Source organism: Vavraia culicis (genome assembly GCF_000192795.1).
Source record: "Vavraia culicis subsp. floridensis unplaced genomic scaffold supercont1.26, whole genome shotgun sequence".
Taxonomy (NCBI): domain Eukaryota; kingdom Fungi; phylum Microsporidia; family Pleistophoridae; genus Vavraia; species Vavraia culicis.
In genome coordinates, this window is record NW_007360629.1 from 2438 (window position 1) to 16864 (window position 14427).

A 14427-nucleotide genomic window follows, 5' to 3' on the forward strand; every position below is an offset into this window, starting at 1 on the left:
CTAGAGTTTCTCAACAAGCAGCAGCCTTCAGGAATGCCACCGCACAAGTTAGTTCTAAAAAGGGGTGCGTTGATAATGCTATTGCGCAACCTTGATCCAGCCAACAGCCTACTCAATGGCACACACCTGGTGGTTGATGAACTCCATACAAACTTCATCATAGCTACTATTGTAACCGGATCCAGGAAAGATAGCAGGGCAGTGATACCAAGGATCGATATGGCACCGAGCGAGACACAGCTGGCATTCATACTCAAGAGAAGACAGTTTCCGGTTCTTATTTCGTTTGCGATGACAATCCACAAGTTACAGGGCCAGTCATTTGACAAGGTAGGTGTTTATCTGCACAGCTCTGTCGAGAGTGGCTATGCAAACGGTCTAAGGGTGTATGTTGCTGACAATGGAGACCAAGGAAAGCATGAGAATGGTAAAGTATACACAAGAAATGTTGTGCATACTAAGCCATTATAATGAAAGTAAATTTATTGATTTGTAACTATACAACAATTAATAGAAAGAAATGACCTGATGTTGCAGTTATATTCAAAAGAACTGCTTTGATCTACTATCCATTCATACACCCGTTTTGAAAGACAGGATAGCGCAGCTAGTCTTTTGTAAATATCTGTGTCACTTGTACGTTGCTGTACTTAATATAACCAAATCATGCTTGGCAGATACCAAGACCCATCAAAATACTAACACATCTCATTCTATAGTAATCAATTCTACCTTTTGATGTAATATGTTAGAAAAACTTGACAAACAATTGAAATGAAAAAATTTAGCAGATTCGTTAAAATTCCTCTGAGCTATGTATTTAGCCTTATTCTTGTATTGCTTGTACGAAATATATATTCCTGTGGTTTATAAGTTTTATTATAATATTCATCCGGACAATTTACGAGCGTCAACAACCAGCTATAAAAGAACTTGGATAATAGTCACAAAATTAAATTTTCTGATGTAAATCTTAAAATATTTTGCTATGTCGTCTGAATCAGATGTAAAATTATAAGTTAAATTTATTAATTGTTATAAAACTGCTTAATCCGATCTGAGGCATTAAGATACCTCTATAGAATATGCACAACAAAAACATTATTAAATGATATTACAATGGACTTGTAAAGTCTGGTGATGTTTAAAAGTTCTTTTTGGTGTTATTTGTTTAGATATTTAAATGCTTAAAAGGACGGTGGAAGTAAAATAAAGAGATAACTTTGTTAGTGTGGATTTCTTTTTTGTTTGTGCACAACTGATGCTTAAAAAGTAATTATTATGGTACGAAAAGTTTTGTTAGTTGGTGCTTCATTTTAATTTGCTACGCCTTTTTTCATACGATGATCTATTTGATGCGTCTCAAATATCCCAACTTGATTATCTATCGTTGCTTTTTCTGTGCTTTACAGATCGATATTAACACCTGTGTTTCATCGCAGTGAAAACGGTTCACCACCTTCCTGCAATAATATCCCACAACACACCTCAAATTCTTAAAAATCAGCTTAAAAACGATCCCTTGTAATACCTGTATGTCTTAACCTGGAGACAAGCTTGTTCTTTTGCAGCTGGCCGATACATGTTGTGCCATATTGTGCAAACATACAGTTGAATGGATAGTATGTGAAGTATTTGATGTATCATTTGGTCGAATACTGCACAAGAAGTGAGGTCGTAAATTTATTGCCTTCAAAAATTTTCATCAAAACCCCCAAATAAAGCATTGAGTTGGATGGAACGCGACAAATTCTCTGAGCTAATCGACTTGATGAATCGTACTTTAAACGAAGACAACGATAATATTTACAGCTTGACGAAGGAGAATGTGGAGGAGGCGTTGAAAGAGCTTTTTAAGAAGCAGAAGAGTCCTATGGAGTATTTGCGATCGTTTAAATATAAAAATGTGGAAAAGTTGCTCTTGCGGTACAGGGCTCTGCACCATTACAGGGTTGATGGGCATGAAATAAGCGATCTTTCCAGTTTTCATAGTTTTAACACCAACCAAATAATTGACCGAGTTCCGCCTGCCACAGCTGTAAAGCCTGGCAACTTAAAAAGGTATTTTCTGCCCGCGCCTGTTGTGCAATTTTACCTGGTTAAAACCATGAGGGAGCACGACGCAGCGATAACCACGATATTTATAGAAAGAACCAATCGATACTTCCTTTCGGGGGATGAGAGCGGCTGTATAAAGCTGTTTAATGTACGGACAGGACATTTGATCCGGGAGTTCTTTTTACACTTCGGTGGCATCAACGACATAAATTTTAGCCATTGCGGAACGTACATGATATCATCCGACAGCGGCGGATGTGTAAAGATCAATAATTTGCTGACCGAGAAAACGGTTGTTCACCAGTTTAACTCCAGCATTCTGCTCGTTGAGGCGCTAGAGGATGGGATGATTGTGCTGGAGAGCTCAGGCATTCTACATAAAATCGATAGAAAAAGCCGTACACACATTAACAACATCATTCCGAACTGTGAGGGTGCTGTTGGTGCGGTATGCATCAGCGAGGGTGCCAACATCCTCCTTGTTGGTGGGTCTTTTCCCTTTTTGCTCCTTTTCAATCTCAAAGATTTTAAAAACGAGGCTGTTATTCTGGACACAGAAGGATATACTATTTCATACGTGTGTGCAAGCAGAAGAAGAACCATTTTTATGTGTTCCTCATTCTACAACTACCTGTTTTACTTCGAATTTAACGTGGGAAAGGGCACCTCGAACTACAAGAAGAACAACAACGCGTATTTCTGGAAGAAGTACCGCATACAGATCGATTTGGATGAGTACGATTACACGGAAAAGATAGTTTTTCTTAATGATGATAGATATTTTATCACCACTGCGACAGATAATAAATTACGGGTGTTCAAGAACAGAGAAATGATAAGGACCCTCAACAATGTGAACGGAAATCTTCTTGCCCATCCCATTTTTAACGTTTTCCTCGTGTTCAACTATGAAATTAAAATCTATGACGTTGATTTGAACGTACTGCAGACCATAAAATTGGACTTTTTCATCACAGAGATATCATTCAGTGATGACGGTCATACTTTTATTGTAAGTGATGAATTGGGGAATATTTACATGTACTCGTTGTTCCCAACGCTTCCTAAATCAAGTCTTAATGAGTATGTGGTTAAGGAGGCGAATATCCCTGTGAGTGATGTGGAGCTGGCGTGTTTGGAGAGTCTTGAAATATATTCCATGGATATTTCCAAGATTAAGAAGAAATACTTCTATGAAGATAAGAGGGAAGAGAAGAAATCGGAGAGCACAGCGAGTGAGATATCAGAGGATTACACTGAGGATCTGGGCACAGATTACAGCTCGCATTTTGAGGATGACAGTGACATGAGCAGCGGAAGCGATGATAGGAGTATCAAAGAAATTAGAACAGCAGGCAGCAGGGCAAGAAATAACCTGATCAACGTCATCACAGATGACAACTATGAGATACCCATTAAGCGGAATAGACGGATCATTAGCGATGAAAGTGATTCTTTTAGCATAGTAGCCAAAAAGAGAGCTAGAGCTAGGTCACGTAAAAAGACAAAAAAGGTAAATGATGACAGCACAGACTCATGCTGCAAAAAAAGAACGGCAAAAAAGAGCAAGACGGTGTCAGAAATTACTTCTGAACATGAGGGCGATACGACCACATTTTCTGATCTTAGCAGCCTGAGTGATTCATTCTAAGACTCAAGCCAAAAATGAGGTGAATGTGTCACAGCGTACAATAATCATAATAGAACAAACTAATTTCGAGCGTTTGCGTCTTTTTGTTTTTCCGCTAATTTCTTTCCGCTCATTCCCAGGATTTGCGTTTGTGTGTGCAGGTAGTGAAAGGGCTCAATCTTCATACCGGTATGATAGCTCGTCGTTGAAGAGTTTAAAACATATTTTACGATTATACCATGAGATTAGCGCATACCAAATCAATGATAATGCATTACGGAATTTCTGTTCAGGCAATGTGTCTTATACGCAGTATATTGTCGTATCATGCCCAGCATTAAAGTACGGTGTTATAATGATTTGTGATTGTTCTTAGGTTCATAGTCTACCCGCTTCTTAGTGCAAACTGCCATGCTATCTTTTATTTGCTAGTGAATACTTCAGATAAATTACGGTTGTCCGTACTCTTTCATCATGTGTAAACTTTGTAGAAAGTGCAATACCTGAATGCATTCGGACAGAGAAGTGTGTTTATTTTGGTGTTTGGGAAGATAAATAAACGTGCTTTAAATAGTAAAATATGGACACACCGAATGATATACCGGCAAAATAACAGGTAATTAAACGGTGATCATTTTATATCAAAATCCAAGAATTTACGTTATTACAACAATAGGTTTAATTAGCTGTGGCTCTCAGTGCAACACAGGAAGTTGTTGGAGATGGGCTTGATGAGTGTTTGTAGTAATAAAATAATCAAGTCTTTAAGAGAAGAACGAAAGATTCGATCGAACAATAATAACGTAAATAAAGGCAGTTGAAAGATCAACATGGGAGCTATAACTGTCGTTAAGGATGTATTCATTCTTTAGATGTCGTATTAAAAGTTTTTATAGTTATGTATAGCTGGGTTACTTATCAGAATTTTATTTATCACATACGATGTACTTCGAGCATGTAAATAGCTTACCCTTGCCCACATAAATGCTGATTATAACCAATTTACTAGCAAAGTAATCAAACCGTTTAGTTCTCTTTCGCCACATGAGATTATAAAACCATGATTTAATTTACGGTACGGTTATTCGATATAAGTGAACAAATCCATCGTCTTTCAAGTCAAACATTACGTGTTATGGAACAATGATTCATTGCTATTATCATACGTATTACCTCGTTGTGCCAATATTAAACAAAGAATCCTCTTTCAGTAGCGAATAAGATCACCAGCGCTCATCCAAATAACAAGGTATAACTTATTTGACATAACACTTTGCCAAGGACTAGCATCTGTCTAATACACCGAATGCCTCTCAATTACACTTTCGCAGCTGCTGTTTCTTGTTACCTTATAAAAATATTCTACCGAATCCTTGCTGACCAGATTCAGAAATTCTTCATCATGCGTAATTATTATGAGTTGCAAATTGCTCATTCTTTCCAGATACTTCAAGGTTCGTGCTAACGACTCAATGTTGCTCTGGTCCAAGTTTGTGGTTGGTTCATCAAGTGTGAGCATATTGCAATTGCAAGAGAAAGTGATGGACAGTGCCAACCGGAATATCAGCGACGCAATCACCTTTTGACCCGCTGAGCACCGTCCCCGCATCTCCAACTCAACATCATTTTTGTACATCACCAGCTTGTACGAATACTTACTACTCGTGATCTCAGCTTTCAGTTCAATCCTATCGATATCGTTTCCTCTGTACGTATTCGACCATAAGTACTTCAAATTTCTGTTCAACTCTTCAATCTTGTTCTCGTAGTATTTAAGAACGCTTTTCTCTATTGCTTTGATCGACTTATCCAGGTCTTTTAACATAATGTCCAGTATCTTAGTATGTGTGTAGATCTCCGAGTAATCTGGACCTTTTTCCTCCAGCTGCAGTGTATATTCCTTTACATTTTGTGTGAGCTGCTTGTTTGTTCCTTCTCGTGTGTTGATCTCCTTCTCAACACTTTTTATTATTTCATCGGTGCCTATGTCGCTTAGCCCAAGCAACAAAAGTATCTCTTTAACCTTGTCTGAGTCGTTGATCGCCATCATTTCCTGTTTCTTTTTTTGTATGCTCAATTTTATGCTGACAATTTCCTCTTTTATCACGTCTATTCTTTCCATTTCCTCCTTGTGTTTCAGATATTCCAATACCCTGTTTGTCATAAACTTGTCATTTTCATAATCACTGAGCACTTTGCTAAGATCCAATATCTGTTTGAAATACGCTTCCTCGTTGAAACTCTGATAAATCACATTTGCTGAACTTTCAATCATGCCCAAGTAACCTTCCAACTCCCCAATTTTTTGTTTCAGCAGGTTCATTCTGGCAGTCTCACCAATTAATTCTGCTTTATCCTCCTCTAACTTGCCGATCAATCTTTCCTTCTGCTTTAACTTCTCAAGTTTATCCTCGTTCAACCTAGCAATCTTTATTTCCAATTTTTTAATATTGTTTCTCAGCAAAACATCCTTTTCATATTCTAAATTTTGCATTAGCGCCACCTCTAAGCCTTTGATCTCACGGTTGTAATTTTCGATTTCTTCTTTTATCTTTTTTACATCTATTATTTCACGCAGGTCCTGCTTTATGCCGTGCAGTTCAATTTCAAACCTGTTCGTCCTATCTAAAATGCTATAAAGCCCTGTTTTGCATTCCTTATGAGGACTTGCCATCGTATCTGTGCACAATTTTTTCGAATATTTACAAGTTGCGCAGAAACTATCATCGCCATATTCCACTTCTCCAATCCCTTTGATCTCCCGCAATAAATTGTTAAACTTGTTGAGGACAGCATTTTCTTTCTCATCTTTTTCAACCTTTTCCATCAATTTCTTGTATTCCTCCCTTTTTTCATTTTCTTTCTCTGGTATTTTTTCGATGACGTAATCTAATTTGGCAAGATACGTGGTCAATTCGTTGTTAACGAATGGTTTATTGCAAAGTACACACGCATTTCTCTTTTCGCCAAGCTTTTTCAGGTCCTTGTAAATGTGGGCAGCGTTCTTATTCGATGAAATGGCAGACTCCAATTCTCGGAGTGTGCTATACGGTATTTCCACAAGATCACATTCTTTTAATTCTTCAAAGAACCTCCTAACGTGCTCATACTCAATTTTACTTGCATCAGCATTCTTATGATCAGCCTTAAGAATCTCATTGAGTTCTTCGATGTTCTCACAGGTTAGTTTTTCTTCTCCGTTTCCCGATAAATAATTGATGTTAAGGTCCCGCATCCTCGATAGCACGGTCGACATTGCAGCTCTGTTGGCAAATATGCCCTGTTTCATCAATTTAAATGCTTTTATCTCTTCTCCTATCTTTTCTATGCATATACCATCATCTATACCTGTATTATCACTTAAATACTGCTCAATTTCATCTTTACGTTTGGACATTCTTATCTGCTCCACGTACCCGTCCATATCTCTGTGTATTGCATTGACTGTTTCGCTCTTCGAATCTCGTAATGCTTTCGCTTCGTTTATTCTAATCTCCAAATCATTGGTTCCAAATTTACTCTTTTCAGTGTTCTTTACAGCATTGGTATTTGCCCTTAGAGCATATTCCAGACTGTTTTCCTCCCTGCTTAGCGCTTCTAACTCCTTTTCTAGTTCTTTAGCATCATTATCCGTTTCTGATACGGTTCGGTCCCGTTCAATAAGAATTTCTCTAAATCTTTCATAAAAAGTCCGCATCGAACGCACCACACCTTTTTCGTTACTCAAGTCATCGCTATTGTCAAATATTCTGAGGTCACAAACATTTTTATGCATGTTTATACTCCTGATATCCTCAATGAGCGCTTTCTTCTTGTACACGTACTCATCTTTCGTTTTTTTTATTCTTTCGGCCCTCTCCTGCTCTTCTTTAAATCTTGCATGTTCCTTCTTGACCCGCTCCAGTTCATTCCTTGCTTTACTTTCTGCTTGCTCATCTAACATATAATCTCTATACTTGTCCACCACCTCGTCCGCAATTATCTCCATCGATTTAGTGCTCGTATTTCTCAGCCTAACGTCCAATACAAGCAATTTCTCACTTTGTGCGCGTATTTCCTCCATAATTCTCTGTTGGGCACTCCTCTTCTCGTTCAATACCCGCAACTTGCCCTCCAGGTTGGAAATAGTGCCACGGTTGTTCATAAGATCCTCGTTCGCACGCTCTAACCTGGCGAGCAGCTCCTCGCGCTTCTTCTTGGCCTGCAGGGCGAAGTTCAGTTCCTGTAACTTCATTTTGAGCTGCATACCTTTCTCTTTTCGTACATTTTTCAGGTTTTCAATTGCTTTAATGTACACCGTCGAGCAGAAGATATCATCCATCTTTTTCTTAAAATTGGCTGGCTCGCTCAATGGCCAGGTACTCTCCTCCTGATGACAGAATATTACGTGGTCAAGAAGCGGCTTGTTGGTGTTCAACACCATGAGCATCTGCTTGTCAATATCTGCAGCTTTTCCACTCAACGATTTTATTCTTTTTTTTATTCCTTCCACGTTGTTATTCGCTCCATCATCTTTTTTCCAGCCCAGCGCATCGCCCAGTTCCTCGTTATTACACAGATTTTCCATGTTGTTTCCATACGATTCGCTAGCAACATCGTTCACGATCACTGAGAAGACGTTTTCGGTGTTCTTTTGTTCAATTTTTGATTTGCGGTGCGTAAGGCTCAGTGAACGGGAAACAACGTATCGATCGCACAATTTCAATTTTATTTGTGCATTCGTGTCGGTGGAACTGTTTAGCATCGGATCATAGACGAATGCACCGCCACGTGACATTGGAGGCAGGTCGCCGGTGATTGCGTAGCGCAATGCCTCGATTATGGTCGTTTTGCCTGTACCATTTTCGCCCAGTATGAGTGTCATCGGAAAGAATTGTATAACATTGGATGTGTTTGGCGAATATGAGCGTATGCCTCTTATCATAAGCTTATTGAGTATCATTCAGGGGCACTGCGCCATCAATTTTTTTGGTTTGCCAACAAAAATTTTTGAGCAAGATGTAGAAATCACGTCAAGCAAGGAATGACATGACAATGCTGGCAGATGATGCCAGTTCGTGTAAGAATAAACCAAAAAGCTGGCTGGAGGAATCGGTGCTCAATCCGATGCTATTCTATGAGAATATGCCAAAGTATGCTATTGCCAATCAGAAAATTTCTTCTGAACACAACTGATCGGGTGTTAACGTATCATTTGTATCTGCTGCCACGAATAGATCACAATTCTTTAGTACGCTGTGTTTGGTGAAGAAACTGCTGTAACGCCAGCGCGTCCATTTCTATGCAGTGATTTAGCGCTGTGTGAACGCATCAATGGAGGTGTTGTAAAGAACAAACACACTGTTCCTGAACAAAAACGAAACATCCTGCACAGATTGTTCGGTATGGAACACTTTGTTAGTCAATCATCGTGTACTCACCTAGGTGAACAACAAGCTTTCTACAAAAATATTTTAATTACTGCACACAGCGATCTACCTGGCATTACTCGACATGATTTTCGTGGTGTATTGGCACCTACCGCAGTTTGTTCAGCCCTTAATCAGCAGAGCGAACTTGAATGCAGAAATAAAATGATAGTTGGTTACAGCTAAAAATGCTACTTAGCACCCATCAACCAAATAAAAACTTTCCGTAAAAACCATGTTTAACTGAAATGCTATTTCTGATCACGAATAAAAACCGTTTCAATTCCTTCTCCCAGGACCAACAAACGGCTCCCAAGAATTTCAAACGAATTCACAACCCTCAAATATAACCTATGTAAAGATACAATCTCTAAGTTTAGGTCCAATACAAACATTTGCTTGTTTTTGCACAGGATGTAAATCCTATCAATGTCTATTTTTACATCAATTACCGGCGAGTTGGCGATCACCTTCTTGTTCATTACCCTGTTACACCCAATATCAGCGATCCTAAGCGTGTGATCATCACCAACAGAATACAATTTCTGATCATTACATGCTATCTTGAGTATGGCGTTGCTGTGTGCCTTCAGTTTGCGAATCACTTCCATGTTCTGTCCTATTGCGCGTATGCAGCCGTCTGTGCCTGCTAGCAACAGATCTGCGCCAACGCACACCATGCTGAAATTCAGTACTTGTGTATTCACAGATTGCAGCACTGCAAGGCTCATTGTGAGCTTATACACCATCCCGCTAGAACTACTCACATAAACATGGTCATTCATTGCTATCGATAAAATCCTGTTCTTTAGCTTTAAGCTTCTTTCCTCAAGCAGTAACCCGTTTTTAAAGAATATTTTGTAGACATACGAGTCATTTGTGCAGCAGTAAAGATAAGTTGAGCGTTTGTGCCTCTGCACTTTGATGTCATTAACCTCACCTTTCAGTCGTATCCTGTCCACAAGCGTGTAATTCTTCAAGGCAAAAACGTTGCCTTCAAAGTCACCTACGAACTGAACACAATCCGACACGCACGAGCAATTGATCAGGCTGTTGGTCAGAATAAGGTCTGCATCGTTTAAATAGTCCTTTTCGTATTTTATCAATTTAAAAAAGGTCATGTTTTGCCTTACAAAACTGAAGATGTGACCGTTGAAACTCCATTTTTTGGGTCTTGCACCGGTACGAACGCTGATTTCGCCTATAAAACTGTAAACTACAAATTCTGATGAGCGGAACCCGCATGTCACAATCTGCCCGTCATGTATGTAAATTCCCTCAAGAAACACGCTATCGATAAACTTCCGGTAGACCATTCGTGTAGTCTCATCCAAAAAATAGATATACCCGTCCCTGGAACACATAACCACCCATCCGTTGCTTTCAACTATTCCTGTAATCGCATCATCAGAGATCTTGAGCAATTCGTTTCTGTAAAAAAGTATGCCGGTACGGCACCCGTAAACATCCCTGCCCAAGGACACGATCTTCCTGTAGTGGAATATTGTCAGTTCATTTCTCATATCGAATTGAACTATTCTATCGTAGAATGCAAATTTCACATGGAATTCGTCTGAATACACGCTAAAGTATCCGCTTTTGACATTGATTTCGATGGCAGACGTATAGTATTCGCTGATACCTGCCACGTCAAGTTCTTCCCGTTTTATTCTCCTAATATTTGCTGTCTCCATCTTACTATTCCTGTCTATCTCTGTATTTATCCCGCGCTCAATTCCACAGTACAGACCTGTTGACGTGTTTCTGCCGCCTGAGGTATAAATATGCCCATCAACACTTGATTTACACCTATGTTCCCCGTAGTTCCCTTTTCCGACGAACATCTCACGTATTTTCATTTCATTGTGCTCCAGCTTGTCGATATTGCTCGTTGTTGCATGTACTTCCGTGCCATCGCCCTGCCCGGTCGCATTTATACGTTCACTTGCGCCCATTCCCTTCTCATAAACGTGCTTTTCAGCATTCCACAGCAACCAAATCTTGTCTTTGAAGCGTAGCACCATCATTCCAGGTTTGAGATAAAACTCAACGATGTCCTCTTCTACGCCCGACAAATCATACAGCTCTGTACCGTTGCAGACAATCTGACACTTCTCATTGAGCAAGAACACATCTTGCCCCGATACGAATGTACGATCAGTGCTTAAGCACCCAAATTTTTTTTCCTTACACACCACCAATCCACCATTTTTCAACCCGACAAGAAGTCTTCCACGATAAAAAGCTGCGCTGCACAAAGATTTATACGGAAAAGAAAATTTCATGCCATTAACAATTACGTTTCCGCATTCTGTAAGCGCAAAATAGTTATCTGCATCTTGTAAACCGCACCAATACACGCTACCTCTTAGTTCAACGTGCAATATCCTTGTGTCTGTGAGATCCTTGATTAAAATAACAGAGCGGTCTTCAGAGCATGCCAGTATGGAATTGTTGACGCAAGAAATGTGCGTAACGGTACCATCGAACAGTTTTTTACCAAATCCGTTCGTAATAACTCGTCCGTCTGTTGTTCCAATGATCGAGGTGACAGGTACTGTCCTTTGTTTTGTTCTATTTTCATGGTATCTCCCACTGCTAGGCATTTCTTGTGCGATGAACGCTCTTCTGATCAGCGTTCCGGTGGTGATACACTCATCAAATACGAAGATTTTACGGCGATTTTTGTACAAAAACCTATCGGTGAGAACGTACAGGGATGATTTGACGATTAAAACACTCATAATACGTCCTTCTACCGGCATTTCTCCAAGCAAAGCAAATTTATGTGTGCCAGATGTATTCCTCAAATTGTTAGGTCGGATAATCCACCGATGTTTCTGCACGTAGTACCTGAACATGAACAATTTTTTATGCCTAGCTCGTTCTTTTTTACCAGCCACTTCTCCGCGAACGGTTTTCCTGTGATTCCATTCGTCCACCATTTCGCACCGCAAACTGTACAAAACTTGTAGCATGTCAATTCCGCACAGGATCACGTACCGCTTGTAGCAGATAATGTGGTAAATTGCGAACAAAGATCTGTGGTGCTCTTTTCCGTCTATGAACAGAACATTTGCCTTGCTATAATACAGCCGCGTATGATGTGTGATGCTCAGGACCGGTGCAACGATCATAAGAAGGGATTTTTAATACTTTGGTTGAAAACGGCATGTTACCGAGACAAGATGCGGCAAAAATCAAGCAATACAGTGTGAACGATTGCATGGTTATTGCCATGTTTAGCATCACAACACGTATCAATGATAAGATCAGTGTTGCTTGACTACACACCTACGAGGGAGGTAGCTCTACCAAATTTTACCTGAGTAACGTTTTGGAACAGATAAACGCATCTAGGGAAATGAAAATCGAATCTTTATGTCCGTACGTTTTCTTCGCTTTTACAATACGTCCGTTTACCTCTTCGTTCTGCTCACCCAGCGCATTTTCTTTTAATTCGCTTCTTACCTACCACCACGATCAATCGCACAAATTACCACTGATACAATCCAAAATGTAACTCATTTTTATCATGTATCGTGAAGTATGGCTAGAAACACTACCAAATACCTGAACAATACCAAGAGAACTGCTTTTCGAGTTAGGCATCAACAGAGCCTTTTGCACAGATCAATCTGGAAGGATGCCAGTACCAGAGCAATTCAAATTAAGAATACTTACGTCTAACAAATGGTTTACATCGGGAATCGCTCCTAATATCTATCAAAATAAATTCGATCAATCTGCGTGTTATATGATTTACCTATTCAACTTCATCTTTCTTTGTTTATATCCTTCAGTGAACTAACAAAAATGCAATGAGAACTCACAAAAACCTCTTCCGAGTATTTCAAAGACACGCTTTGATCCGTTAGTTCAACCAGTTGAAATGATTGCGTGTCGTTTCCCAGCGAATCGATGACCGTACCAAAACATTTGTGCATGCTATTATATACGTATGAGCCGTTGATAGGAATGCGCCCACAATCATTTTTTACAAGCACCGCCTTGTGGATATGCTCTACCTTCCCCAAACGCTCCATGATAGTTCCTGATTCGTTTCTTTTATTTGCAAATTTTCACAGTAATGATTCCTTTGTGTTTATCACGTGATATATTAATGGTAAATTTGATCACAGATTACGTTTTAATTATTTGTGACTTGCATTTGATGCGTGCGCAGCGCTGATAATAAAATACTTTGGCTCAGAACTGAGTATAAACCTGCATGAATGTGCTAGCGGCCTGTACATCTTCAGGATTGGTGCAATGCTTGGCAAGAGAATACTTAATCCTTGGTGTACTCTGTGGCGAAGAGAAACAGAAATGTAAAGGCTAAATTGTACATTGAGCGCGCAAAGAAAGAATGGTGAGTTAGCAGTCAAATGAACATAGTGGAGCGGAACAGTACCTGATATGCTCATAACAACTGGGAGGTGATCAGGTATTATGTACTTAATTTTAAATGATCGTTAACGTACCTCTCTGCACATCATGCAGCTCCATAATGACATGCAAGTGCGGTACAAATTGTTACCATTTATCACGTCATTACCAAACAGAAGAGCTGTGCAATAATCACTGTCTATGTACGGGAGAGCTACCAAAAGATCGGAGGAAGCACGTGGTCAATCCAGTGATACGACAGTCGCATTTTATCGGAGCTAAAGGGAAATGTGTCCATATTTGGTAAATGAATGCCGAGAAACAGCCATGTTTGTCCGGTGTAGCATCCTAGATAAACACAGCAAGGTGAGAAAGGGTTGTTACCATCTCGAAATGAGAAAGAACCGTGTAAACGTGTTTTAGGTATTTTAATATTTCTTTTCTACACCGCAGTGGGGCAGTTTATATTTTGGTTCAAGTGGCATGCGATGTTCTGCTAACGGACCGCTTAACCATCATCGTACAGCATACGAGCAGGCTGTCCTGGCCCACAAAGCACTCAACATGGCCCTAACAACTTTCGGTCCATGGAATGCAGATCAGTTCACATGTTGTAATTAAGGGCGTCTTCTCAACAAACGTGACAGCTAAATTCATCGAAATTGATGACAAAGCGATGGAATACTCCGCTTGATCTTCACAAATCCTGCTCCATGAACAAAATATCGTGGCCACGGTCGGTCCTAAAGGACCAGAAGAGTGTGTCCATTCGGATGCTGTTCATGAAAAGACTGATAAGCTTACGAGTACCGTACATGATATTATATGCGTGCAGCACACAAAAAAGTGGAAGTATAGCGCAGTGCTCCGTTTTTTCTTTTCTCGCCAACACCGCGTATTATTTTGCCATCTTGTGTATCTGCCGGTAACTTCCTCGTCAGT

The 14427-nt window shown here is 39.8% G+C and overlaps 3 protein-coding genes across 3 annotated transcripts; 1 reads left to right on the plus strand and 2 right to left on the minus strand.

Annotated features, from left to right (window-relative positions):
- Window positions 1-1735: 1735 nt before the first annotated feature.
- On the plus strand, window positions 1736-3709 carry VCUG_01588 (uncharacterized protein; the record flags this gene model as incomplete). Its single annotated transcript, XM_008076416.1, has 1 exon — window positions 1736-3709. The coding sequence occupies one exon, from the start codon at window positions 1736-1738 to the stop codon at window positions 3707-3709; it is 1974 nt and encodes a 657-aa protein (XP_008074607.1).
- A 1273-nt stretch (window positions 3710-4982) lies between these two features.
- VCUG_01589 (uncharacterized protein) lies at window positions 4983-8630 on the minus strand (the record flags this gene model as incomplete). Its single annotated transcript, XM_008076417.1, has 1 exon — window positions 4983-8630. The coding sequence occupies one exon, from the start codon at window positions 8628-8630 to the stop codon at window positions 4983-4985; it is 3648 nt and encodes a 1215-aa protein (XP_008074608.1).
- Window positions 8631-9317: 687 nt separating this feature from the next.
- VCUG_01590 (uncharacterized protein) lies at window positions 9318-12233 on the minus strand (the record flags this gene model as incomplete). The annotated part of the gene is made up of 1 exon (XM_008076418.1): window positions 9318-12233. One exon carries the CDS (start codon window positions 12231-12233, stop codon window positions 9348-9350), a length of 2886 nt encoding a protein of 961 aa, XP_008074609.1. The 3' UTR covers window positions 9318-9347.
- Window positions 12234-14427: the final 2194 nt, after the last annotated feature.